The sequence below is a fragment of the Syngnathus floridae genome, chromosome 12 (genome assembly GCF_059516105.1).
Source record: "Syngnathus floridae isolate MCC-2025c chromosome 12, RoL_Sflo_1.0, whole genome shotgun sequence".
Lineage (NCBI taxonomy): Eukaryota > Metazoa > Chordata > Actinopteri > Syngnathiformes > Syngnathidae > Syngnathus > Syngnathus floridae.
The window spans coordinates 8,148,149-8,175,000 of record NC_142424.1 but is presented as its reverse complement, the minus strand read 5'-3'; the positions used below and the strand labels follow the sequence as shown (position 1 = coordinate 8,175,000).

General features: G+C 48.4%; 1 protein-coding gene and 1 long non-coding RNA gene across 4 annotated transcripts; one reads left to right on the top strand and one right to left on the bottom strand.

The window, feature by feature from the left end:
• Positions 1–142: 142 nt before the first annotated feature.
• LOC148389927 (uncharacterized) lies at positions 143–26,814 on the top strand. 3 transcript variants are annotated; one of them, XM_088391645.1, is made up of 90 exons: positions 143–399; positions 1,846–2,063; positions 2,702–2,814; positions 2,951–3,072; positions 3,138–3,200; positions 3,275–3,430; positions 3,511–3,593; positions 4,093–4,207; positions 4,287–4,337; positions 5,096–5,316; positions 5,383–5,495; positions 5,686–5,807; positions 5,878–5,940; positions 6,022–6,177; positions 6,258–6,340; positions 6,686–6,803; positions 6,883–6,927; positions 6,999–7,166; positions 7,425–7,535; positions 7,604–7,714; positions 7,914–8,122; positions 8,194–8,306; positions 8,492–8,613; positions 8,686–8,748; positions 8,822–8,977; positions 9,090–9,178; positions 9,505–9,625; positions 9,699–9,734; positions 9,813–9,980; positions 10,155–10,274; positions 10,353–10,463; positions 10,533–10,565; positions 10,903–11,123; positions 11,234–11,346; positions 11,519–11,640; positions 11,699–11,761; positions 11,836–11,991; positions 12,072–12,154; positions 12,619–12,733; positions 12,813–12,863; positions 12,935–13,102; positions 13,297–13,407; positions 13,474–13,584; positions 13,714–13,922; positions 13,995–14,107; positions 14,274–14,395; positions 14,468–14,530; positions 14,614–14,769; positions 14,877–14,965; positions 15,104–15,224; positions 15,310–15,345; positions 15,424–15,591; positions 15,810–15,929; positions 16,007–16,117; positions 16,187–16,219; positions 17,832–18,052; positions 18,163–18,275; positions 18,448–18,569; positions 18,628–18,690; positions 18,817–18,972; positions 19,053–19,135; positions 19,601–19,715; positions 19,795–19,845; positions 19,917–20,084; positions 20,279–20,389; positions 20,456–20,566; positions 20,696–20,904; positions 20,977–21,089; positions 21,256–21,377; positions 21,450–21,512; positions 21,594–21,749; positions 21,857–21,945; positions 22,084–22,204; positions 22,290–22,325; positions 22,404–22,571; positions 22,831–22,950; positions 23,028–23,138; positions 23,208–23,240; positions 23,307–23,459; positions 23,754–23,897; positions 24,043–24,177; positions 24,244–24,407; positions 24,489–24,612; positions 24,693–24,747; positions 24,824–24,890; positions 24,955–25,088; positions 25,159–25,202; positions 25,279–25,452; positions 25,562–25,716; positions 25,785–26,814. In XM_088391645.1, exons 1-90 carry the CDS (start codon positions 321–323, stop codon positions 25,890–25,892), a joined length of 10,419 nt encoding a protein of 3,472 aa, XP_088247771.1. In that variant the 5' UTR covers positions 143–320; the 3' UTR covers positions 25,893–26,814. The 3 variants fall into 3 exon arrangements, with proteins under 3 accessions (XP_088247771.1, XP_088247770.1, XP_088247773.1); XM_088391644.1 differs by having other exon boundaries at positions 2,693–2,814; XM_088391647.1 differs by lacking the exon at positions 143–399 and adding an exon at positions 1,497–1,754 and having other exon boundaries at positions 2,693–2,814.
• On the bottom strand, positions 3,877–7,694 carry LOC148389928 (uncharacterized). Its single transcript, XR_015861632.1, has 2 exons — positions 7,412–7,694; positions 3,877–4,351 (listed from the first exon to the last, which is right to left on the bottom strand). It is a non-coding gene; the product is annotated as an uncharacterized LOC148389928 (long non-coding RNA).
• Positions 26,815–26,852: the final 38 nt, after the last annotated feature.

Genomic DNA, 26,852 nt, shown 5'->3' with positions numbered 1-26,852 from the left:
TTTTTGCTTGCTTCCCCTGTTCCTCATCCCGAATAAAAGTGGTGTCAAAAGTTTGGGCGAAGGTGGCCAAAATAATATCGCGTTACCGCAACCAAAGACGTGCGCACGTAAAGAGCGTCTCCGCGGTAACGCGCTCTTCCGAAGGCGCGTGAGTCACGTGGGTGGGGGCCGAGCAGCAGGAGCAGGAGCAGCAGCAGCAGCAGCAGCAGCACCGGAGCAAGCGCCCGTTCGGCGGCCGTTACCTGTTTTGAGCGGACCTAGTGTGTGCACCACATCGTGATATCTGCGTTCAATAGCCTCTCTGGTGGCCTTCCGTCACCATGATGGCCCCGCTGGCCGTGCGCCTGGCGCTGGTCCACCTGGTTTGCGTCGTATGGCTGATGTACAGCGGCGCAGCCGGTGAGTACTTTGAAGAAAATGTTCAACTTGCGAATGTTGTACTCTTACTATAACTTTGGAAGGAGGCATTTGGTTCGGATTGCAGTGCGGATCCGCTGCTGGGTTAAAAACTGGACCGACTCAGGAAGCTGGGTGAATTTACTATGGGATGTTTTGGCATTTTTGGAGTTTTGTATAAAAATGGATCGTTCTGCGCAAAACAGTTCGGTCTGGTTTGTGACCTAAATTCGGTCCAATCTTTGACCCAAATTGAGTTGTTAGAGTGGATGTTCTTGACGTCACTTAACTATTTTTCTTATGCACGTAAACCTTGTGGGTCAATGTTTTTTCTTGAGTCATGTGAGTGCAAACTGTCTTTTTATGTTGTACATTTTTAACAAGCTGATTGATTGCGAGACACAATGGGACATTGTATCCAGTGTATACAGAGTATCACTTTCCTTGAAAGGCAGACGCCCTATTTTTCTCCTCACATGCACTGTCGTGAAAATAAGCAAATAGTCAATTTTGTACTTAATAGTAATGAAGATGTCCGTTCTACATTAAAGTCGTACATCATTGTAAGGATAAGTACAAGTGATCAAATCTCTCTTGGTAAAGATCTCCTATTATATCTAATAGGACGTGCAATATTGATCCAACTGAAACGAAAAGAATATCATATGATCCACTTTGATTTTAACCTTGCACTTTTATTTGTCCATCCCTCCAAACAAAACTAACTCTGTCTTGTCACCGTGGTATAGTGGGAAACGTAATTTCGATCTCTTTGTCTTGACATGCGAAGGAATTGACAATAAAGGAGACTTTGACTTTGACGCGCGTCACATAGGGAGACCACTATTGGCTTTAATATTCGCAACCACACATTGAGTTTGTCTCATTCCAATAAAAAATAAAAGGGAAAAACTTTGAAACGTGTGTGTGTGTGTGTGTGTGGGGGGGGGGGGGTGAAGAGCAGAAGGACATTGTTCTGTCGCTATGTTACAACAAGAGGCGTGACTTGTCAACACGTCTTCCTTTATTGCAAATGTATCTTTTGGCAGTCGATGAAAAGAAAGGAAAAAAAAAAAGTTTGATGTGGAGTTTTTTAGACCTGTAGCGCCCTCGTGTGGGCAGAACTTGAGTTAAAAAGAAAAGAAAAACTTCTTTCTCCGAGTTGCAGAACGACAGAATTGGACTGAATCCCCTCCGTTCAGTTCTTGAAATTATTCAGCATATTGAAACTGGTTATCCTCTGAAAAAATGTGCCTTGTTGATATTTTTGTGACTCTTATTCCAGGCTAATAGCCCTAAATTCCCAAGTCCTTTGTAAGTCTTGTCAATTGTGGATTGTCAGTCATGCAGGTGACACAGTTAGGTGGCGTGCATTCTTGCTTGTTTGCTGAATTTCTGGTTTTTACCAAGAGTTGAAAAATGACCATGGCAACTTTGATGGTTCATCAGGTGTAACCCGTCATACGCCATGTGACACAGACCACGGATGGAATTCTCACGGCTCCAAATGCTACAAGAAGATAGACACAACCAACGGTTGGCGGGGAGCTCGTCACGACTGCCTCTGGGAGGGCGGCGACCTGGTCTCCATCACCTCCGAGGAGGAGGAAAAGTTTGTGAAGGAGCAAATGGGCGACAAGCCGTTCTGGATCGGACTCTCCAATCTGGTGAGACGGAAACGCAAGCGGCTGTTGTATGGAGGTAGACTGGGGTCAAACGTTTTGAACTTTGCCTTTAAAATCCATTTGTTTTAGTTCTTACGTTCCCTGAGAGCGCTCTCTCTGTCTGGGCAGTGGTTCCAATTAAGCCTTCCACTTAAGCTGTCCTTTGTGATTCCACGCCCCGCTCAGCGAGCACCTCGCCCCACGCCAGATTTGGGATTACAACTGAAAAAGATTTGAACCTGAATAAAAAAGATCCCAATCTGAAAAAACAAGAGTTGAACCTGAAAATAATGCGAATCTGAATACATGCAACTGGAAAAAAGATCTCAATTCATGAAAATGAATTGCGGTGAAACCTGAAAATAAATACTTTATTCCAAAATATTACCAAGGCGAACTCAAAAACACTTTCACACAAGTGTTTTGTTTTACTACGTTGTTTTGTTTTTCTAGTTTTAAGATCAGCTCGTTTATTTTCAGATTTAAGTTTCCCTTTTTTCAAGTACATACGAGTTTTGTTTTTTCAAGTACAAAACGTTTGACCCCAATCTTCAAGGGATATTTAATATCAAATCCTTTCGATGAAGCATACTGCTGGCGAGCTTTTGGTACGCCATTGACAACGGGATTAGTTTCGGCAGGTCTGCGACAAGGACCATTGTAAGTTATTCGAAGAGGGACAAAAGAGACTGACCTGGTCCGACACCGGTGTGACCCCGACCTACGCTAACTGGACCTCAAACCAAGGCGGAAGGTAAGAAGATCACATCTTTGCATCCTGTGTCAGGTGGGATTCACGTTATCCGAGGACGTGAACGAGGAAAAAAAACCCCACCAAATTGGCCCGTTTGTCTGATGTGTGTCTCGGTTTTTACGCCTTTTCCCAACAGCTCCGACAATGAATCCTGCGCGTACGTCAACCAAGGTGCGCACATACACAGTCAGCCTGGAAAGTGGAGACGTGGCTCGTGCGGATCCTCATTGGCGTACATGTGCGAGCGGTCGCCCGACGGTAAGTCTGCACGTTTGACGTGCTGTTCGAAAGGAGAAAAGTGCAACCACGCCGTCTTTCTGCAGACTGCCCGGACGGATGGCCGTGTTCCTACAAAGACTTGGGTTACACTTACAGTCGAGTGGAGAGTGAGTGGCAGCGACGCTCCTTTTGACACCAGCGCCATCTCGTGGTTTCCTAATTAGTTTCTTTTGGCTTTCAGCTTCCTACTGCGACTCTGGCGAGTTCCTGTACAAGGACTCTTGTTACCATTTTGAGGAGAGGAATGGAACTTGGCAAGCTGCTGAAGATTTCTGCAAGGAAAAGGGAGGTCTCTTGGCCAGCGTGCACTCACAGGTTGACGGACAGTTTTTGGCTGGTGAGCACCAAGGCAAATTGACCATGCCCGCAATCGTCCCGCAGTTTTTCATCACAAGTGTTTGTTCTGCTTTCCTCAAGCTCACCGGAGAAGAGTACTTTATTCTTGGCTGGGACTCAAGAAGAACAATGGCAAATTTGAGTGGCGCGACGGATCATCTACAGTAAGTGACAATGTGTGCAAGGGAGGTCTAAAAAGTTGTCACTTTGCCCCAATGAAGCTGTCATGTTAGAAGGCAAGAGTTAAAAAGTGCCATTTTAGTCGAATAGAGTTGATTGAAATAGAAGGAAAAATCTGACAAGAATGTTCGTCCTGTCAAATAGATTTGACTTTGACTTGTATTGAGTCATGTTACAAGTAAAAAAATGTCTTAGATTTATGAGTGATGACCATTGTAATTTACAAGGAAAAAACAGTGACATGAATTGTAGAAACAAAGTGCAACATTCATTTTACGGGGAGACATTTTTTATTGAAAAGTTCCAATCAGAAAGTTGGAAGGGGGTCGGAACATGGCAACAATTCTTATTGTGAGATAGAGCTTGTGAACATTAATTTGAGAGATTTGAATCAATGAAGTGACTTTGAAGGAAGGTGGTGGGAAGCCATCCGAGCAACTGCAACACCAAACACGCTCGAGTCATGTCCACTGTCGTCCGCAGGATGATGTCCCGTGGCATTCTCATAGTTATCCAGGTGCCTGCACAAAATTGAATACTGCTGGAGAAGTTGCGATCGAAAAATGTAGTGAAGTTCGTCCATCCATCTGTCAAAAAGGTCAGAAAGTCACAACCTCTCATTTGCCCATTGTCTTCTCATTGCTCTCTCATATTTGACCCCTCTCGCCTCCTTGCAGGCAAGGCCAGAGATTCTCTTCCGCCTCTTCCGGCGTCAGCAACAGCATCAGGTGGGTGTCCCAGCCTGCAGCCCACATGCAGAATTTTGTTTGCTCTTAAGTGACTCGAGTCTCGCTTGCAAGCAAGAGTGCAAATTGCGGCTGGTGGCGGGAGAACCCCGCCAACGAGGTCGAGTGATTAATTGTATTACTGAATAAAGTAACTCGTTACCGGGGAAAGCGTTACGGTTAAAAACAACACACAACGCAATACATGCACGTTTTTGCCTTAAACCTCAATATTAAAATACATCTTGATATCGCCACTTGAAAATTCTTCAGCGGTCCTGTTGTGACTACTGGTGAAAGAAATTGCCTTGTTTATCTCTTGGGACAGTATTCTTTCAGACTAATAGCCCTAAAATGCCCACCTAAGTCTTGTCAGTTGGGGATTGTCAGCTATACAGGTGACTTAATCTGCCAAAAACTGATATAAAAGTCCCAAAAGTCCCAATGATCGTCGTCTCACACACATCTGGGTGTGGTGAAACTTGACTAAGACTATGGATCATTGAAGTTAAGTTAAAGTCCCAAAGATCATCACACACATATCTGGGTGCAGTGAAATTTGTCCTCGGCATTTAACCCATCCCCGTGTGATTTTGATCCATCCCCTGGGGGAGAGGGGAGCAGTGAGCAGCAGCGGTGCCGCGCTCGGGAATCATTTGGTGATCTGATAAAGGTGGCAATGCACTTCATGCCTGTTTGCTGGATTTCTGATTTTCACCAAAGGTTGAAAAATGACCAAGCTAACTTTGCTGTTTCATCAGCATCGACCGATCATGAGGCAGCATGTGACACAGTCAACGGATGGAGTCCTCACGGCTCAAACTGTTACAAGAAAATGAACACAACCAACGGTTGGCTGGGGGCTCGTCACGACTGCCTCTGGGAGGGCGGCGACCTTGTCTCCATCACTTCAGAGGATGAGGAGAAGTTTGTGAAGGAGCAAATGGGCGACAAGCCGTTCTGGATCGGACTCTCCAATCTGGTGAGGCGAAAGCGCAAGTGGGCTTCCTACTGGTGCTCGAGTGACAACCAGTATTGTTTTTGGCAGGTCTGCGACAAGGACTGGTGTCAGTTTTTTGAAGCGGGAGAAAAGGGGCTGACTTGGTCCGACACCGGCGTAAGCCCGACCTACGCTAGCTGGACCTCAAGCCAAGGCGGAAGGTAGGAGAACACCTCTTTGCGTCCTGTGTCAAGCGAGATGCACGGGGAGATTTTGGAACCCCTTTCCAAACATGTGTAAAGATGTGATGAGGTATAAAAAAGCTTTTGTTTTCTTTTTATCGGGAAAGAGGAAAATAAACTCCAAATTGGCTTGTTCGTCAGATGTGTGACTCGCGACTTTTCCCAACAGCTCCAACGATGAAACCTGCGCGTACGTTAACCAAGGTGTGCACGTAGAGAGTCAGCCTGGAAAGTGGAGACATGGCTCGTGCGGATCCTCATTGGCGTACATGTGCAAGCGGTCGCCCGACGGTAAGTCCACACGTCCGTTGCGATGATGACGCTGAAAGGAGAAAAGCGCAACCGTGCCATCTTTTTGCAGACTGCCCGGAGGGATGGCCATGTTCCTACAAAGACTTCGGTCACACCTACAGTCAAGTTGAGAGTTGAGTGGCAGCGACGCTTCTTTCTACACCCAAACTGCATTGTCGTGGTGGTTTTCTAATTAGTTTCTTTTGGCTTTCAGCTTCCTACTGCGACTCTGGCGAGTTCCTGTACAAGGACTCCTGTTACCATTTTGAGGGGAGGAATGGAACTTGGCAAGAGGCTGAAGATTTCTGCAAGGAAGAGGGAGGTCTCTTGGCCAGCGTGCATTCACAGGTTGACGGACAGTTTTTGGCTGGTGAGCGCCAAGACAAATTGACCATGCCAGCAATCGTCCCGCAATTTTTCACCACAAGTGCTGGTTCTGCTTTCCTCAAGCTCACCGGCGAATAGCATGGTTTCCTTGGCTGGGACTCAAGAAGAACAATGGCCAATTTGAGTGGCGCGACGGATCATCTACGGTAAGTGACAATGTGTGCAAGAGAGGTCTAAAAAGTTGTCACTTTGCCCTTATGAAGCTGTTACGTTAGAAGGATAACGTTGAAAAGTGTCATTTCTGCAGAACAAAGCGGATTGAAACTGGAAAAATCGGACAAGAATGGTCTCCATGTCTAGATTATATAGATTACAAACTAAAAGTTGGAGGAGGTTGGAACATCGCAACAATTCCTATTGTGAGATAGAGCTTGTGAAGATGAAGTTGAGCGATTTGAATCAATGAAGTAACTTTGAAGGAATGTGGCGGGAAGCCATCCGAGCAACTGCAACACCAAAAACGCTCGAGTCATGTCCACTGTCGTCCGCAGGATGATGTCCCGTGGCATCAACATAAATATTTAGGTACCTGCACAAAATTGGATAGTGCTGGAGAAGTTCAGATCGACAGTTGTACTAGTGCCACTCGTCCATCCATCTGTCAAAAAGGTCAGAAAGTCACAACCTCTCATTTGCCCTTTGTCTTCTCATTGCTCTCTCATATTTGACCCCTCTCACATCCTTGCAGGCAAGGCCAGAGCTTCTCTTCCGCCTCTTCCGGCGTCAGCATCAGGTGGGCGTCCTAACCTGCAGCCCGCACGCAGAATCTTGTTTGCCCTCGAGTGACTCGAGTCTCATTTGCAGGCAAGAGTGCAAAGTGCGGCTTGTGGCGGGAGAACCCCGCCAACGACTTCTGCTACCTGATCCACGACACGGCCAACTTGACCTGGAAGGAGGCGCGAGACGAGTGCGCCCGCCGCAGAGGCAACCTGCTCGCCATCACCGATTTACAGGACCACAACTTCATACACGGTAGGTCGTCCTCGGTCTGCTTCGCTTTTTGGCGCAGCTGAAGTACTTAATGAAAGAATCCATCGAGAGACCACCGACTCACGTCAACATTTAGCCGAGTTTCTGTTATTCCAAAGGATAGACCAAAAATAAGCTTGTGACCCCCGCCAACAAGGACCCAACCCAGACATCACCATCACTTCATTTTAGTTAAGCGTTTTGGACTCGCATCTGTAAGATGCTTCAACCTTGTGTTCTCTATTTACCTTTGACCCAAAGGGGTTCGGGGAAGCGGTTCCTCTTTGTGGTTGGACGCCAGCGACACCAATGTTGAAGTCGGCAGCAAGCAGTCTGACGAATCCTCACCGAGTTCCGTCCTTCTGGGCGCAAGTGGGTCTAAAACCTGGCCGATGTATGAAGGAACGAAGGAGCGCTGAGCATCTGTGGTCTCTTTCAAGGTAACCCTGGTGATCCCTCCGGCCGACGCTGCAACTCCTTACTTCATGGCAAGGGCGGCATGGAAGTTGTCGATTGTGAGAAGAAGAGCGGCTACGTCTGTAGGAGAAGAGGTAAGACGAGAAGCTCGGTCGATTTTCCCCAAATTGCGTTATCAGCCGAGAGGACCAGAGTGGCAATTGTAAAGTTTTTGCTCTGATGTGAGTGGTGATGCAGGTGACGCAATTGGCTGAAACTGAATGACTTATTCTAGCAAAGAAGACAAAAACCATTGCGTTATTACGTCAGAGTAATCCCAAAATGTTCCCTCAGGCATTCAAACATGTGAAATGACCAATGGGTGGCACGGCTTCGGCTCCAGCTGCTACAGGAAGATGGAGACCACCAACGGTTGGCTGGGGGCTCGTTACGACTGCGTCTGGGAGGGGGGCGACCTGGTCTCCATCACCTCGGAGGATGAGGAGAAGTTTGTGACGGAGCAAATGGGCGACAAGCCGTTCTGGATCGGACTCTCCAATCTGGTGAGACGGAAGCGCAAGTGGGCTTCCTACTGGTACTTGAGTGACAACCAGTATTGTTTTTGCCATGGCAGGACTGCAACGAGGTCTGGTGTCAGTTTTTTAAAGCGGGAGAAAAGAAGCTGACTTGGTCCGACACTGCTATGACGCCGACCTACGCTAACTGGACCTCGAGTCAAGACGGAAGGTAGGAAGGTCACCTCTTTGGGTCCTGTGTCGGGCAAGATGCACGGGGAGATTTTGGAACCCCTTTTTTAAATTGTGTGAGCATGCCATGAAGCACCTTTTTATACTTTTGATCAGAAAATGGAGAAAAAAAACGTAGCCCGTCTGTCGGATGTGTGTCTCGTTTCTCACGCTTTTTGCCGACAGCTCCAACGATGAATCTTGCACGTACGTCCGCCAAGGTGTGCACGTAGATAGTCAGCCTGGAAAATGGAGACATGGCTCGTGCGGATCCTCATTGGCGTACATGTGCGAGCGGCCGCTCGACGGTAAGTCTGCACGTTCTATTGATGTTGACGCTGAAAGGAGAAAAAAAATGCAATCACGTCGTCCCCCTGCAGCCTGCCCGTTAGGACGGCTGTGTTCCTACAAAGACTACGGATTCAGCTACAGTCGAGCGGAGAGTGAGTGGCAGTGACGCTTCTTTTCCACACCTGCCGTTGTGCTTTTGTAATCTATGTTTCTTGGCGGCTTTAGCTTCCTCCTGCGACACTGGCGACTTCCTGTACAGGGACTCTTGCTTTCACTTTGAGGGGATGAAGCGAACTTGGGAGGCTGCCGAGGTGTTCTGCAGAGAATGGAACGGTCACCTGGCCAGCGTCCACTCACTGGTTGAGGGCCAATTCTTGGCTGGTGAGCTTCAAGACAAACTGCCGATGCCAGCTATCGTCCCCTAGCGCTTCACAATGTCTGACACGATGCTGCTCTTGTGCTAAATTTCCTTCCTTCCTTTGATATCCTCAAGCTCACGCGCCATATGCAGGAGGAGTGCAATCCTGGGTGGGACTCAAGAAGAACAAGGACAACTTTGAGTGGAGCGACGCAACACCTACGGTGAGGGAAAAGTTAGGAGCAGTCTACCAAAGTTGTCATTTGCTCAGAATGAAGGTGTCATATCGGAAGCCAAATTCTACAGAACAATGAAAGTTAGACTTTGGCAAGAATGATCACCATGTTACAAAAAGAGATAAACATTGAAGGTGTTAATCAGCTGAAGCATTAACTGGAAGAAAATTGTCAAATGAATTCAAGTCATACTGTAGGAAAGGGTTGAGAAAATATCGATCAGTGGGAGGAAAAAAGGACTCATCATTTTGGAGGAAATGCGGTGGGAAGCGAGCCCAAACGCACCAAAGTCACACCTGGCGTGTCGTCGGCAGGGCAACATTGTGTGGGTGCCAAACGGGCAGAAAAGGCGTGGTGGCTGCTCTGCCTTGTCGCCGACTGGTCAACTTGAGGATTGGCCCTGCACCAAAAGTCAGCCATTCATCTGTAGAAAAGGTCAGAAAATGACGACCAATCATCTTGCACTTTTATATGCTCTCTCATAACCATCCCTCTTCCTTTCTTGCAGCTATGGTCCAAGAGTTTGTTCTTCCTCCGCCGGCAGGTGGGCGCCCCACCCGGCAGTCGACATGTGGTCTCTTGTTAGCGGTTTGCCCTCAGGTGACTTGACTCTCGCTTGCAGGCTGGAGTGCAAAGTGCGGTTGGTGGCTGGACCGATCCTCCGACGACTTCTGCTACCTGATCCAGCACAAGCCCACCAAGACGTGGCAGAAGGCGCGAGACGACTGCCTCCTCCGAGGAGGCGACCTGCTCAGCATCGCCGACTCAAATGAACAGACAGTCATACAAGGTAGGCTGTCCGTCCGTCCGTCAGGTTGCCGTCAGGGCTGTTGAATTCCCCCAACATGGGCAGAGCTCCAGACCTCACATGCATGCAATGAGCAGTCAGCGAGCCATCAGCGAGCAGAGCGCCAACGAGAATGTTTCAAACTCATGTTGCATATTTTACCATTTACCTCCAAAGGTCTGTACACTTCTCTGTCGAGCGCTCCCTCTCTGTGGTTGGGCGTCAACAACGACATCACGAAAGACGGCAGCGAGTGGACTGACGGATCCCCGTTCGGTTACATGTTCATGGACAGAGGTGTGTCCCGAAACCCAACCGATGTTTGCCTGCGATGTTGCAGAGGAATGTAGCTGAGCATCTGTCGTCTCCTTCCAGATGACCCCGGTGACCTCTCTGGTGCATCCTGTCTTTCCTTACTCACAAGAAACGGCCGCTGGAAGTTTGACGATTGCCGCAAGAAAAGAGGCTACATCTGCAAGAAAAGAGGTAAGACGTGGCGACGCTCAGTGGATTCTCGCAACGTGCTGACTCGTGTCTTTGGCTTTTGTCTTCCAGGAATCCCGGCAAAGCCTCAGCAGCCTCTTCATGGTAAGTCTCTGAACGGTGACTTCAAACGATGCAAAACAAAAATGACATGACGATGCTTGTCTTTATTTTTACTTTACTTTCATAGCGTAAAGAATTCAGGCTGTAAGCGAATGAGGGTTATGCAAGATCAGCTCGCAGTATAGTGACTATACCATGGGTGACTATTCTATTCGCTAAATAATCATCTGTAGCAGCCCGAGTTGAAAATTTCACTTAGATATGTATTATATAAATATATTTATGCGCGATGCAGAAAAATGTGACGTGAAGGGAATGCAGAAATCTGGTTTTCATCAAAGGTTGAAAAATGACCATGGGAACTTTGATGTTTCATCAGCTTTAACCCATCATGAGCCAACATGTGACACAGTCAACGGATGGAGTCCTCACGGCTCAAACTGTTACAAGAAGATGGAGACCCCGAACGGTTGGCTGGGGGCTCGTCACAACTGCCTCTGGGAGGGCGGCGACCTTGTCTCCATCACCTCTGAAGACGAGGAAATGTTTGTGATGGAGCAAATGGGCAACAAACCGTTCTGGATCGGACTCTCCAATCTGGTAAGTGCAGGCTGCTGTTGGCTGGCGACTGGTAGTTGAGATGGAACCGCGAGCAAGTGGCTGTTGGCTCACTATTGGTACACCATTGACAATGAGTTTGGACTCTGCAGAACTGCAACGAGACCTGGTGTCAGTTTTTTAAAGCGGGCGAAAAGAGTGTGACTTGGTCCTACACCAGTGTGACGCCGACCTACGCCAACTGGGACCCGCGTCAAGACCAGAGGTAAGAAGATCACCTCTTTGCATCCTGGGTCAGGTGGGATGCACGGTGATATTTTCAAATTGCTTTCTAAAAATTGCTTTTGGGGCTGAGTTTTCATCAGAAAAAAAGGGCAAAACCTCCAAATTGGCACGTTTGTCGGATGTGTCTCGCTTTTTCCGACTTTTCTCAACAGCTCCGACGATGAATCCTGCGCGTACGTCAACCAAGGTGTGCACGGAGACAGTCAGCCTAGCAAGTGGAGACGTGGCTCGTGCAGATCCTCATTGGCGTACATGTGCGAGCGGTCGCCCGACGGTAAGTCTGCACGTTTGACGTGAAAGGAGAAAAGTGCAACCATGTCGTCTTTCTGCAGACTGCCCGGACGGATGGCCGTGTTCCTACAAAGACTTGGGTTACACTTACAGTCGAGTGGAGAGTGAGTGGCAGCGACGCTCCTTTTGACACCAGCGCCATCTCGTGGTTTCCTAATTAGTTTCTTTTGGCTTTCAGCTTCCTACTGCGACTCTGGCGAGTTCCTGTACAAGGACTCTTGTTACCATTTTGAAGGGAGGAATGGAACTTGGCAAGCGGCTGAAGATTTCTGCAAGGAAAAGGGAGGTCTCTTGGCCAGCGTCCACTCACCGGTCGACAGACGATTTTTGGCTGGTGAGCGTCAAGACAAACTGACCAATCGTCCCGCCATGTTTCACAACATCGTCACAAGTGCTCGTTCTGCTTTCCTCAAGCTCACGTGCGAAAAGGATTTCAACCTTGGCTGGGACTCAAGAAAAGCTCAGCCAAATTTGAGTGGCTCGACGGATCAGCTACAGTAAGTGACACGTTTGCAACGCGGGTCTAAAAAATGGTCACTTATGAAGCTGTCATGTTGGAAAGCAAAACATTAAAAAGTGTCGTTTTAGTAGACCGCAGTTGATTCAATAGAGAGGAGAAATCTGACAAGAATGGTCTTCCTGTTAAATAGATTTGAATTTGTTACAAGAAGTCCTTTAGTTTGATGGCTTAGAATTGTGATATATAAGAGAAAAAAAACAATAAGATTTCACCATGCATTTCACAGGAAAACGTTTTTCAAAATAAAAATTAACAGTTTAGGGTTTGGAAAGCTTCAATCTGAAACTCAGGTTGGAATATCGCAACAATTTCTATTGGTTCCGGAAATGATGAGAATGGTGAGAAGAAAAACAGATTTGAACCAGTGAGGTGCCTTTGAAGGAAATTTTGCGGGAAGCCATCTGAGGAATTGCAACGCCAAACACGCTGTATCCTCTGCAGGACAACGTCACAAAGAACCTTACTCAAAATTCAGATGACTGCGCAAAATTGAATGAGAATGGAGAAATTCAGCTTGAGGGTTGTACTGGCCTTCGTCCATCCATCTGTCGAAAAGGTCAGAAAGTCACAACCTCCCATTTGCCCTTTGTCTTCTCATTGCTCTCTCATATTTGACCCCTCTCACATCCTTGCAGGCAAGGCCAGAGCTTCTCTTCCACTTCTTCCGGCGTCGGCATCAGCATCAGGTGGGCGTCCCAGCCTGCAGCCCACTTGCAGAATCTTGTTTGGCCTCAAGTGACTCGAGTCTCGCTTGCAGGCAAGAGTGCAAAGTGCGGCTGGTGGCGGGAGAACCCCGCCAACGACTTCTGCTACTTGATCCACGACATGGCCAACAAGACCTGGAAGGAGGCGCGAGACAAGTGCACCCGCCTCAGAGGCAACCTGCTCGCCATCACCGACTCGAACGAACATACCTTCATACGAGGTAGGCCGTCTACAGTCTGCTGCGCTTTTTGCCGAGTTTCTGTCATTCCAAAGAAAAGACCAAAAATAACCTTGTGACCCCCACCAACTAGGACCCAACCCAGACTTCACCCACACTTTGTTTTAGTTAAGCATTTTGCACTTGCCTCTGTAAGATGCGTCAGTCAACCTTCTGTATTTACCTTTGACCCAAAGGGCTTCTGCCAAGCGGTTCCTCTTTGTGGTTGGACGCCAGCGACATCGTTGTTGAAGTCGGCAGCAAGCAGTCTGACGAATCCTCACCGAGTTCCGTCCTTTTGGGCGCAGGTGGCTAAAACCTGGCCGATGTATGGAGGAACAAAGGAGCGCTGAGCATCTGTGGTCTCCCTCCAGGTAACCCTGGTGACCCCCCCGGCCGACGATGCAACTCCTTACTCAGTGGCAAGGGCGGCATAGAGGTTGTCGATTGCGAGAAGAAGCGCGGCTACGTCTGCAAGAGAAGAGGTAAGACGAGATGCTCGGCCAATTCTCCCCAATGTGTGTCAGCGGACACATTTTTTGTCTCATGTGAGTTTCGATGCAGATGACGCATTTGCCTGAAACTGAGTGCGTAATCCCCAAATGTCTCCTCAGTCGTTCAGACATGTGAAAGGACCAAAGGGTGGCGACGCTTTGGCTCCAACTGCTACAAGAAGATGGAGACCACCAACGGTTGGCTGGGGGCTCGTTACGACTGCGTCTGGGAGGGCGGCGACCTGGTCTCCATCACCTCGACACACGAGGAAAGCTTTGTGAAGGAGCAAATGGGCGACAAGCCGTTCTGGATCGGACGTTCCAATCTGGTGAGACGAAAGCGGTAGAATACGTTGACTTTCCACTGGTACCTAACCGTCACCTGCGATTGGTTTCGGCAGAACTGCGACGTGGCCTGGTGTCAGTTTTTTGAAGCAGGAGAAAAAAGACTGTCTTTGTCCGACACCGGCGTGACGCCGACCTACGCCAACTGGGACTCGCGTCAAGATAGAAGGTAAGAAGGTCACCTCTTTGCGTCCTTTTGTTGTCAGGCGGAACACACAGCGAGATTATGGATCCCATCTGCGAATTTTGAGAGTATTGATGAGACAGGAGGAAAAGCCTCCAAATTGGCACGTTTGTCGCATGTGTGTCTCCTTTTTCCCGACCTTTTTCAACAGCTCCAACAATGAATCCTGCGCGTACGTCAACCAAGGTGTGCACGTAGAGAGTCAGCCTGGAAAGTGGAGACATGGCTCGTGCGGATCCTCATTGGCGTACATGTGCGAGCGGCCGCTCGACGGTAAGTCTGCCCGTCCGTTGTGACGTTAACGCTCAAAGGAGAAAAACTTGCAATCACGTCGTCCCCCTGCAGCCTGCCCGGACGGACGACTGTGTTCCTACAAAGACTACGCATTCGGCTACAATCGAGTGGAGAGTGAGTGGCAGCGAGGCTTTTTTTTTCCACACCTGCAACGTCTTGTTGTGGATTTGTAATCCATGTTTTTTTGGTGGCTTCAGCTTCCTACTGCGGCACTGGCGACTTCCTGTACAGGGACTCTTGCTATCACTTTGAAGGGATGAAGCGAACTTGGGAGGCAGCCGAGAAGTTCTGCAGAGAATGGAACGGTCACCTGGCCAGCGTCCAATCACTGGTTGATAGCCAATTCTTGGCCGGTGAGCGCCAAGACCAACTGCCGATACCAGCAATCGTCATCTAGCACTTCACAAAATTTGAATGCTCTTCTTGTGCTAAATTTCCTCGCTTCTCTGATATCTTCAAGCTCATGCGCCAGATGTAGGAGGATTGCAAGCTTGGGTGGGACTCAAGAAGAACAAGAACAACTTTGAGTGGAGCGACGCAACGCCTACAGTAAATGAAACATTTAGAGCAGTCTACAAACGTTGTCATTTGCCCTGAATGAAGGTGTCATGTCGGAGGGCAAAGGTTCCACCAAACACGCAAGTTACACCAAATGCGGCAAAGTCATGTTCGGCGTGTCGTCCGCAGGGCAACATTGCGTGGGTGCCAAACGGGCCGACAGGACGTGGTGATTGCTGTGCACTGTCGCCAACTGGACAAGTTGAGGACTGGCCCTGCACCAATATTCGGCCATTCATTTGTAAAAAAGGTCCGAAAATGAAGAGCACTCACCTTGCACTTCCATGTGCTCCCTCTATCTAAGAGTGCTAATGACTCCTCTCTTTTCCTTGCAGCCAAGGTCCAAGAGTTTGTTCTTCCTCCGCCGGCAGGTGGGCGTCCCACCCAGCAGTCGACACGTGGTCTCTTGTCACCGGTTTGGCCTCAAATGACTTGAGTCTCGCTTGCAGGCTGGAGTGCAAAGTGCGGCTGGTGGCCGGACCGATCCTCCGACGACTTCTGCTACCTGATCCAGCACAGGCCCACCAAGACGTGGCAGAAGGCGCGAGACGACTGCCTCCGCCGCGGAGGCGACCTGCTCAGCATTGCCGACTCACGCGAACAGGCCTTCATACAAAGTAGGCTGTCTGTCTGTCCGGTCGCAATCAGGGCTGTTGAATTCCCCCAACATGGGCAGAGCTCCAGACCTCACATGCATGCATTTGGTTTCCTTGGACAACCGCTAATATACTGGAATATACGATAGTGCGTTCCACCAATGAGCAGTCAGCGAGCCATCAGCGAGCAGAGCGCCAACGAGAATGTTTCAAACTCATTTTACCATTTACCTCCAAAGGTCTGTACACTTCTCTGTCGAGCGCCCCCTCTCTGTGGTTGGGGGCCAACAACAAGATCATGAAAGACGGCAGCGAGTGGACTGACGGATCCCCGTTCGGTTACATGTTCATGGACAGAGGTGTGTCCAAAACCCAATTGATGTTTGCCTGCGATGTTGCGGAGGAATGGAACGGAGCATCTGTCGTCTCCTTACAGATGACCCCGGTGACCTCTTTGGAGCATCCTGTCTTTCCTTACTAACAAGCAACGGCCGCTGGAAGTTTGCCGATTGCAGGAAGAAAAGGGGCTACATCTGCAAGAAAAGAGGTAAGACGTGGCGACGCTCAGTGGATTCTCACAGCATGCTGACTCGTGTCTTTGGCTTTTGTCTACCAGGAATCCCGGCAAAGCCTCAGCAGCCTCTTCATGGTAAGTCTCTGAACGGTGACTTCAAACGATGCAAAACAAAAATGACATGACGATGCTTGTCTTTATTTTTACTTTCATAGCGTAAAGAATTCAGCCTGTAAGCTAATGAGGGTTATGCAAGATCAGCTCGCAGTATAGTGACCATACCATGGGTGACTATTCTATTCGCTAAATAATCATGTGTAGCAGCCCGAGTTGAAAATTGCATTAAGATATGTATCATGTAAATATATTTATGCGCGATGCAGAAAAATGTGACATGCAGGGAATGCAGAAATGTGGGTGTGGGTGTGTGTGTGTGTGGTGGGGGTGTGTATAACCTCCAACCTGCTTCTGGAGACACCCCCCTGGGTGAAACCGTCTAGAACCACCAGTGCTTTGGGGAGTAACCCTGCTCATTTGACACGAGTGATCAAAGGTGATTTTAATGGCCCAATATTTTGGATGTTGTTTAAGAAGAATATGTTTGCCAATGTCCTGAGTTGAATGCACTTTTTCATCGGGGTGGCCGAGGGGGGCCCTGCATCAGCTGGGGTGGCCTTATGACAACCAGGGATGCGGGGGTTGATGGTCAAGTGTACAGTCCTACTCATTTACAAAATGGAATTGTTCTATTCGACAACATTTACTTGTACAAGATAAAATGTGCAAACCATCACCTGAATTCTTTAGAAAATACTCGCATGCTCGAGAAGGCTCCGTTGCTCTGGAGCGCCTCTGCGTGTGTGTGGGCGGAGGTGAGGGGCACAGAGCAGAGGGGCGCCTATCAGTGCAGCGCCTCTGTTAATGATCACACGTGAACAGACAGCTGTTAAATAAATGCATAAAATAGCAATTCGAAGTAACTTTTTTCCTGTCGCTTTGGAGGTCCTTTTGTTGCAGCGCCCCATACGCTGCATGTAGTGCATTTTTCCCCACTGAGATTTTGCCAAAAGCAAAAACAAATGAGAGCATAATTTCAGCCAGTTTTTTTTCAATGTTTTTTTTTTCCTCTTAAATGTTGACGAGCTAGCCCATTGCGCTGATGGAATAGTGATGCGTTACAAATGTACAACTGGGCATGAGCTCTTTCTTGTGTAACTACCTGGAAAAAAAAAAAGGGAGCTCCAATTGTTCTGTAGCTGTATTAAAAAAGACGTCTTCCTTTGCATAGATTGCAAACGTATATTTTGGTGATGAATGAAAATAAAAAAAGTTGAATGTGGACTCTTGACCTGTAGCGCCATCCTGTGGGCTGCACATGAGCAAAAAAAAAAAACACCACCAACAACACATTTTTCTCTGTCCGAGGGGCAGAATGACAGAAGTGGACTGAATTTCCTCCGTTTTTTGACATGTGCAACAGTCCATGAAATCATTCAGCATCCTGAAGCTGGTTAATGAATGTCACGTTTAAAAATGTGCCTTGTTGATTTTTTTTGTGACTCTATTATTTTAGGCTAATAGCCCTAAATGCCCAAGTCCTTTGTAAGTCGTGTCAATTGTGGATTGTCAGTCATGCAGGTGACGCAATTTGGCTGAATTAGGTGGCGTGCATTCTTGCTTGTTTGCTGAATTAGTTCTTTTTACCAAAGGTTGGAAAATGACCATGGGAATTTTGATGTTTCTTCAGCTTTAACCCATCATGAGCCAACATGTGACACAGTCAACGGATGGAGTCCTCACGGCTCAAACTGTTACAAGAAGATGGAGACCCCGAACGGTTGGCTGGGGGCTCGTCACAACTGCCTCTGGGAGGGCGGCGACCTTGTCTCCATCACCTCTGAAGACGAGGAAATGTTTGTGATGGAGCAAATGGGCAACAAACCGTTCTGGATCGGACTCTCCAATCTGGTAAGTGCAGGCTGCTGTTGGCTGGCGACTGGTAGTTGAGATGGAACCGCGAGCAAGTGGCTGTTGGCTCACTATTGGTACACCATTGACAATGAGTTTGGACTCTGCAGAACTGCAACGAGACCTGGTGTCAGTTTTTTAAAGCGGGCGAAAAGAGTGTGACTTGGTCCTACACCAGTGTGACGCCGACCTACGCCAACTGGGACCCGCGTCAAGACCAGAGGTGAGAAGATCACCTCTTTGCCTCTTGGGTCAGGTGGGATGCACGGTGATATTTTCAAATTGCTTTCTAAAAATTGCTTTTGGGGGTGAGTTTTCATCAGAAAAAAAGGGCAAAACCTCCAAATTGGCACGTTTGACGGATGTGTCTCGCTTTTTCCGACTTTTCTCAACAGCTCCGACGATGAATCCTGCGCGTACGTCAACCAAGGTGTGCATGGAGACAGTCAGCCTAGCAAGTGGAGACGTGGCTCGTGCAGATCCTCATTGGCGTACATGTGCGAGCGGTCGCCCGACGGTAAGTCTGCACGTTTGACGTGAAAGGAGAAAAGTGCAACCATGTCGTCTTTCTGCAGACTGCCCAGATGGATGGCCGTGTTCCTACAAAGACTTGGGTTACACTTACAGTCGAGTGGAGAGTGAGTGGAGCGACGCTTCTTCTGACACCCGCAGCCTCTCGTTGTCGTTTCCTAATGAGTTGCTTTTTCGTTTTACACCTACTCCGTCTCGTTGTGGTTTTCTAATGAGTTTATTTTGGCTTTCAGCTTCCTACTGTGACTCTAACGAGTTCCTGTACAAGGACTCTTGTTATCACTTTGAGGCGACGCCTAAAACTTGGCAAGCGGCTGAAGATTTCTGCAAGGAAAAGAGAGGTCTCTTGGCCAGCGTCCACTCACCGGTCGACAGACGATTTTTGGCTGGTGAGCGTCAAGACAAACTGACTAATCGTCCCGCCATGTTTCACGACATCGTCACAAGTGCTCGTTCTGCTTTCCTTAAGCTCACGTGCGAGAAGGATTTCAACCTTGGCTGGGACTCAAGAAAAGCTCAGCCAAATTTGAGTGGCTCGACGGATCATCTACAGTAAGTGACACATTTGCAACGCAGGTCTAAAAAATTGTCACTCATGAAGCTGTCATGTTGGAAAGCAAAACATTAAAAACTGTCATTTTAGTAGAGCACAGTTGATTCAATAGAGAGGAGAAATCTGACAAGAATGGTCTTCCTGTTAAATAGATTTGAATTTGTTACAAGAAGTCCTTTAGTTTGATGGCTTAGAATTGTGATATATAAGAGAAAAAAAACCAATAAGATTTCACCATGCATTTCACAGGAAAACGTTTTTCAGAATAAAAATTAACAGTTTAGGGTTTGGAAAGCTTCAATCTGAAACTCAGGTTGGAATATCGCAACAATTTCTATTGGTTCCGGAAATGATGAGAATGGTGAGAAGAAAAACAGATTTGAACCAGTGAGGTGCCTTTGAAGGAAATTTTGCGGGAAGCCATCTGAGCAATTGCAACGCCAAACACGCTGTATCCTCTGCAGGACAACGTCACAAAGAACCTTACTCAAAATTCAGATAACTGCGCAAAATTGAATGAGAATGGAGAAATTCAGCTTGAGGGTTGTACTGGCCTTCGTCCATCCATCTGTCGAAAAGGTCAGAAAGTCACAACCTCCCATTTGCCCTTTGTCTTCTCATTGCTCTCTCATATTTGACCCCTCTCACATCCTTGCAGGCAAGGCCAGAGCTTCTCTTCCACTTCTTCCGGCGTCGGCATCAGCATCAGGTGGGCGTCCCAGCCTGCAGCCCACTTGCAGAATCTTGTTTGGCCTCAAGTGACTCGAGTCTCGCTTGCAGGCAAGAGTGCAAAGTGCGGCTGGTGGCGGGAGAACCCCGCCAACGACTTCTGCTACTTGATCCACGACATGGCCAACAAGACCTGGAAGGAGGCGCGAGACAAGTGCACCCGCCTCAGAGGCAACCTGCTCGCCATCACCGACTCGAACGAACATACCTTCATACGAGGTAGGCCGTCTACAGTCTGCTGCGCTTTTTGCCGAGTTTCTGTCATTCCAAAGAAAAGACCAAAAATAACCTTGTGACCCCCACCAACTAGGACCCAACCCAGACTTCACCCACACTTTGTTTTAATTAAGCATTTTGCACTTGCCTCTGTAAGATGCGTCAGTCAACCTTCTGTATTTACCTTTGACCCAAAGGGCTTCTGCCAAGCGGTTCCTCTTTGTGGTTGGACGCCAGCGACATCGTTGTTGAAGTCGGCAGCAAGCAGTCTGACGAATCCTCACCGAGTTCCGTCCTTTTGGGCGCAGGTGGCTAAAACCTGGCCGATGTATGGAGGAACAAAGGAGCGCTGAGCATCTGTGGTCTCCCTCCAGGTAACCCTGGTGACCCCCCCGGCCGACGATGCAACTCCTTACTCAGTGGCAAGGGCGGCATAGAGGTTGTCGATTGCGAGAAGAAGCGCGGCTACGTCTGCAAGAGAAGAGGTAAGACGAGATGCTCGGCCAATTCTCCCCAATGTGTGTCAGCGGACACATTTTTTGTCTCATGTGAGTTTCGATGCAGATGACGCATTTGCCTGAAACTGAGTGCGTAATCCCCAAATGTCTCCTCAGTCGTTCAGACATGTGAAAGGACCAAAGGGTGGCGACGCTTTGGCTCCAACTGCTACAAGAAGATGGAGACCACCAACGGTTGGCTGGGGGCTCGTTACGACTGCGTCTGGGAGGGCGGCGACCTGGTCTCCATCACCTCGTCATACGAGGAAAGCTTTGTGAAGGAGCAAATGGGCGACAAACCGTTCTGGATCGGACGTTCCAATCTGGTGAGACGAAAGCGGTAGAATGCGTTGACTTTCCACTGGTACCTAACCGTCACCTGCGATTGGTTTCGGCAGAACTGCGACGTGGCCTGGTGTCAGTTTTTTGAAGCAGGAGAAAAAAGACTGTCTTTGTCCGACACCGGCGTGACGCCGACCTACGCCAACTGGGACTCGCGTCAAGATAGAAGGTAAGAAGGTCACCTCTTTGCGTCCTTTTGTTGTCAGGCGGAACACACAGCGAGATTATGGATCCCATCTGCGAATTTTGAGAGTATTGATGAGACAGGAGGAAAAGCCTCCAAATTGGCACGTTTGTCGCATGTGTGTCTCCTTTTTCCCGACCTTTTTCAACAGCTCCAACAATGAATCCTGCGCGTACGTCAACCAAGGTGTGCACGTAGAGAGTCAGCCTGGAAAGTGGAGACATGGCTCGTGCGGATCCTCACTGGCGTACATGTGCGAGCGGCCGCTCGACGGTAAGTCTGCCCGTCCGTTGTGATGGTGACGCTCAAAGGAGAAAAACTTGCAATCACGTCGTCCCCCTGCAGCCTGCCCGGACGGACGGCTGTGTTCCTACAAAGACTACGCATTCGGCCACAATCGAGTGGAGAGTGAGTGGCAGCGAGGCTTTTTTTCCACACCTGCAACGTCTTGTTGTGGATTTGTAATCCATGTTTTTTTGGTGGCTTCAGCTTCCTACTGCGGCACTGGCGACTTCCTGTACAGGGACTCTTGCTATCACTTTGAAGGGATGAAGCGAACTTGGGAGGCAGCCGAGAAGTTCTGCGGAGAATGGAACGGTCACCTGGCCAGCGTCCAATCACTGGTTGATAGCCAATTCTTGGCCGGTGAGCGCCAAGACCAACTGACGATACCAGCAATCGTCATCTAGCACTTCACAAAATTTGAATGCTCTTCTTATGCTAAATTTCCTCGCTTCTCTGATATCTTCAAGCTCATGCGCCAGATGTAGGAGGATTGCAATCTTGGGTGGGACTCAAGAAGAACAAGCACAACTTTGAGTGGAGCGACGCAACACCTACAGTAAATGAAACATTCAGAGCAGTCTACAAACGTTGTCATTTGCCCTGAATGAAGGTGTCATATGGGATGGCAAAGGTTCCACCAAACACGCAAGTTACACCAAATGCGGCAAAGTCATGTTCAGCGTGTCGTCCGCAGGGCAACATTGCGTGGGTGCCAAACGGGCCGACAGGACGTGGTGATTGCTGTGCACTGTCGCCAACTGGACAAGTTGAGGACTGGCCCTGCACCAATATTCGGCCATTCATTTGTAAAAAAGGTCCGAAAATGAAGAGCACTCACTTTGCACTTCCATGTGCTCCCTCTATCTAAGAGTGCTAATGACTCCTCTCTTTTCCTTGCAGCCAAGGTCCAAGAGTTTGTTCTTCCTCCGCCGGCAGGTGGGCGTCCCACCCAGCAGTCGACACGTGGTCTCTTGTCACCGGTTTGCCCTCAAATGACTTGAGTCTCGCTTGCAGGCTGGAGTGGAAAGTGCGGCTGGTGGCTGGACCGACCCTCCGACGACTTCTGCTATTTGATTCAACACAGGCCCACCAAGACCTGGAAGGAGGCGCGAGACGACTGCCTCCGTCGTGGAGGCGACCTGCTCAGCATCACCGACTCACGCGAGCAGGCCTTCATACAAGGTAGGCTGTCCGTCCGTCCGTCAGGTTGCCGTCAGGGCTGTTAAATTCCCCCAACATGGGCAGAGCTCCAGACGTCACCTGCATTTGTTTCCTCGGACAACCTTTAACAATTAGTCATTCAAATCACGTGCATGTTCATCGATACTACCAATGAGCAGTTGGTGTATTCTTGCTCCCCTCCCGTAAGAAGCCGTCACGAGTGGATCACAACAAGAATGTTTTAGTATCTTGTTGCACATTTTACCATTTACCTCCAAAGGTCTGTACACTTTTCTGCCGAGCTCTCCCTCTTTGTGGTTGGGCGTCAACAACAACATTGTGAAAGATGCCAGCGGGTGGACTGACGGATCCCCATTTCGTTACGTCCTCATGGACGGAGGTGGGTCGAAAACCCAACCGATGATTGTCTACAAAGTTGCGGAGGAACGAAGCCGAACATCTGTGGTCTCCTTCCAGATGATCCCGGTGACCTCTCTGCTACACCCTGTCTTTCCTTCCTCACAAGCAACGGCCGCTGGAAGTTTGACGATTGCCGGAAGAAGACGGGTTACATCTGCAAGAAAAGAGGTAAGACGTGACGACGCTCAGACGATTCTCACAATGTGCTGATTCACATCTTTGGCTGTTTTCTCGCAGGAAACACGCCAAAACCTCCCCAGCCTCATGACGGTAAGTCGTCTTAAACAGTGGCTTCAAACAATCCTAGGCAAAAATGACCTGACAATGCTTTTTCAGGCTTTAAGGAGATCCTTGTCTGCGACAACCATTCTGCTGACCTCGTGTGTGAGAGTGAGGGTCAGAAGCAAGGCCGCATCAGCATCCAGTCCGCCTTTTACGGTCGGCGGAGTGACGACATTTGCTTGCTGGACAGCGACTCATACGACGACGGTAAGACCTGAGAAGCCACCATTTTGATGCCGCCAATTAAGGCATTTATCCACCTACCTCTGAAGGCTCATTCAGTAGTGTTTTGCTTGGTCTCCTCCTGGAAGTCTCCAAAGAACTTTGGCATGCTGTCGAACATAATGAAAATGAACCAAAGCTTACAAACCGCTCAGACGCCGGAATGAGTCTATATGCAGAAACGTGCTAGTTTTGTTCGACTTTGTCTTGCTGAACTCATTCAGGTGCATCAATGCTCATCAGGCCCACTCAGACTCAGTGGTGTGTTGTAACTTGCAGAGTATTGCGGAGTGGAAGGCACCCTCCCTCGCTACAGGAAAATGTGCAACGGCCAGCAAAAATGCCGCATCGAGCTTTTGGAGGACGATTCCTGCCCTGCCACCTCCAAATATCTGGAGATGGTCTATAGCTGTGAACACAAAGGTGGGCTTTGCGTCTCGTGATCTTCTGCTCTGCAATCCCAAGAAATAATGCAAGGAGTCCCACAAGAGGATAGATGGCCAGATTTGTATTTTAATTGGCCTTTAAGCATCTGTTCCAAATGAAAATGACTTTTGGCCGTCCTCAGTATGTCTTGACAGTCTGGGCATTGCGGACGGGAGCCTCGCAGACTCTCTCTTCCAAGCCTCCTCCTCGATGGAAGACGCCACCCCAGAAAAAGCCCGCCTCAATGGAGAGTCCTGCTGGAAGCCGTCAAAAGATCGTACGCAGAAAAATGACAGCTTGGCACTGTGGTCTCCTGAGCGTTCTAATGTCTTGTCCCCTCCAGCCGTCGGCAGCTGGATCCAGGTAAACCTCGGTTACATGAGAAAGGTGACGGGGATCGTGACCCAGGGGTGTGATAGCGATAATACTCGCTCCTGGGACATCCAACTTGAGATGAAGGTGAGCGTTAATGGACAAATGGAATGGACAAAACACCCAGGCGGGAAGGTGAGTGCAGGGACAATCGAGTCGACCTCAACCTCACCCTCCAAAATTGTCACAACAAACAAGCAAACATCCTATTTGTAGTTCATCGGTGGTGGAACTCATCTGCTTGAGACGCCGGCATTTGCTAAGTATGTCCGCATCCTGCCGCTGGAGAGTCGTCCAGAATTTGGCCTCCGCTTTGACATCTTGGGATGCGCGCATGACGGTGAGCAGCACAATCTACTGCTTTGCTTGCCGAAAACAACAAGGCCAAAACACGCGATGATCCCGCCTTATGTCCGACAGATGCGATGACCTGTGCCAGACAGTTCAACAGCCTCCACTTCACCGATTCGATGACGTGAGTCACACTTGACACAATGTTTCATGACGATGACCGCCTGTCATCAATTTCACAACATGTGTGTCTTCTGCAGGTTCTACTGTCCACCTGGGTGTGCCAAAGACAAACACTTTGTCTCTGGAACATTGGTCTACTCAAAGGTACATGATTACCTCACCCACCAGTCGAGTTCTCGTCTGTGACTGCAACTTTGTGTAAATGCAGGACTCGCACATCTGCGCGGCTGCTATTCACGCTGGCGTCATTCAGAACGACATCGGAGGAGATTGTATTGTGATGCGAGCTCCCAAACAGCAAGTCTACACGGGCTCCACTGGGAACGGGATCATCTCCAGACAGTGAGTAGCCAACTTTCACAGAAAAGTTCCATGAAGAGCCACCAGCTAATTACCGCTTTCCTATCTGCAGTTTGGACAACCCACTGGGTTTGTCTTATACGTTTGCTGATGGGGGTGAGTTCAAAAACCATTTCTTTATGTCACCCCAACTGTCATGACCACTAAAACGCACACGGGGTCTCGCCTGCAGAGCCCAGATGCTCGGCACCTGACTGGGAGGAGTTTGCGGGTTTCTGCTACAAATTCTTTGAAGACGTCAAGAACTGGGATGATGCTCAACGGGTCTGCCGTGGTTTTGGTGCCGAACTGATGTCCATTTGCTCCAAAGTGGAGCAGGCGTGGGTTAAAAGTGCCTCAGAGTTTGGTACGTATCCCAACGATTGATTGATTAATTAACAATCTCTGTAGAACGACCGGATGGGTGGAATATCTGAGAACCAGATGAGAGCTTTGTTCTCATCCGTCCTCCGCAGAAACCAGCGATATGTGGACCGGACTGAATGACCTGGTGCTTCCCGGCATGTTTGTGTGGTCGGACCGCCACAAGGTGACCTTCACCCACTGGGCCGCAGGAGAACCCTACCAGCGTGTCGGCCTCGGCAAGCACTGCGTGGCTCAGTTATGGCAGGTGGGTGCTCAGTTGAGCATTTGGAAGAATACCTTTGCGTTCCACTGAAACTGATGGTTTTCTTTCAGACTGGAAAATGGAAGCTAATGTCTTGCGCCCAAGTGAACACCTTCATGTGCAAGATGCCCAAAGTGCACTTTCCAATGACCTCATCGAAGCCACAGGTGGCACAGTAGAGTCCGCCTGCCAACAGCAGGATGCCCGTGGAGAAAATCTACAACGGTGCGCCCCAAGGAAACGCAACTTTTAATCCCCTCCCTACTCTGCTCAGTAACTATAAACAGTATCAAAATTGCAATCTGAACACCTCTGCATACCTTTGTCATTCATACAGTAGATGCATTTAGCTTCGCTGTTATTAGCCAACTAGATGTCGTGTCCTGATGAAATGTGAACAAGCATGCTATGTTCACTAACACTCGACTCTACTTGGTCTACTTTGTCTTTTCTTTTTTTTGCACGCTTGACAACTTTGACTGCCTTTTCGTAAAGAGTTACTCACTGAAAGAACAATACATATTGTACAGAAGTCTCAGTGCTTTTAAAGAGCCCAATCGTAAGAACGTGACAGGCAAGAATACTCTTGGAGCTGGAATGAAAGTCCAAAGTCGGTTACTGGTATTGTTCTTTGTTTTGTTTTATATTCATGTCGTGTTGTGTTGTCTTGTCGTAATCGCCCTTAGAAAAGGGTGCCCAGACTCGACAGCCTTTTGTTTAATTCTGGTTAAAAAAAAAAAAAAAAAAAAAAATTATATTTTATGATTACAAATAATGAATTGTGAATCAACAGTGAGCTATGTTACTGCCAATGATGTCTGCAATTGTAGACAGTATTTCACTGGAAGGGTAATTCAGTATTTTCCATCAGCATTTTTGATAACTGATGGCAGTTTTTTACTCGATCGCTGCTGTCAGAAAAATTGTGTTTTTCACTGTTGTTGTTTCTACGGTATGTTACAAAATCTACAATTCATGTATTATTGCATTTTTGATTACTGATTGCAGAAGTGACTTACTCAATCACTGCTGTCAGAAAAATGTTGGTTTTCACTGTCATTTGATTTTTCTTAATTTCAAAATAAAAGAAACTGATTACGATTCGGGGTTTTTTTTTCTACATTTTTTGACTGATTCAA

Excerpts from the sequence above, each read along its gene's own strand:
- LOC148389927 (XM_088391644.1), top strand. The coding sequence starts at position 321 with ATGATGGCCCCGCTGGCCGTGCGCCTGGCGCTGGTCCACCTGGTTTGC. Across the intron at positions 18,691-18,816 it reads CACTTACAGTCGAGTGGAGA|CTTCCTACTGTGACTCTAAC; the intron begins GTGAGTGGAGCG and ends TTTGGCTTTCAG. Across the intron at positions 25,453-25,561 it reads TAAAAGTGCCTCAGAGTTTG|AAACCAGCGATATGTGGACC; the intron begins GTACGTATCCCA and ends CGTCCTCCGCAG.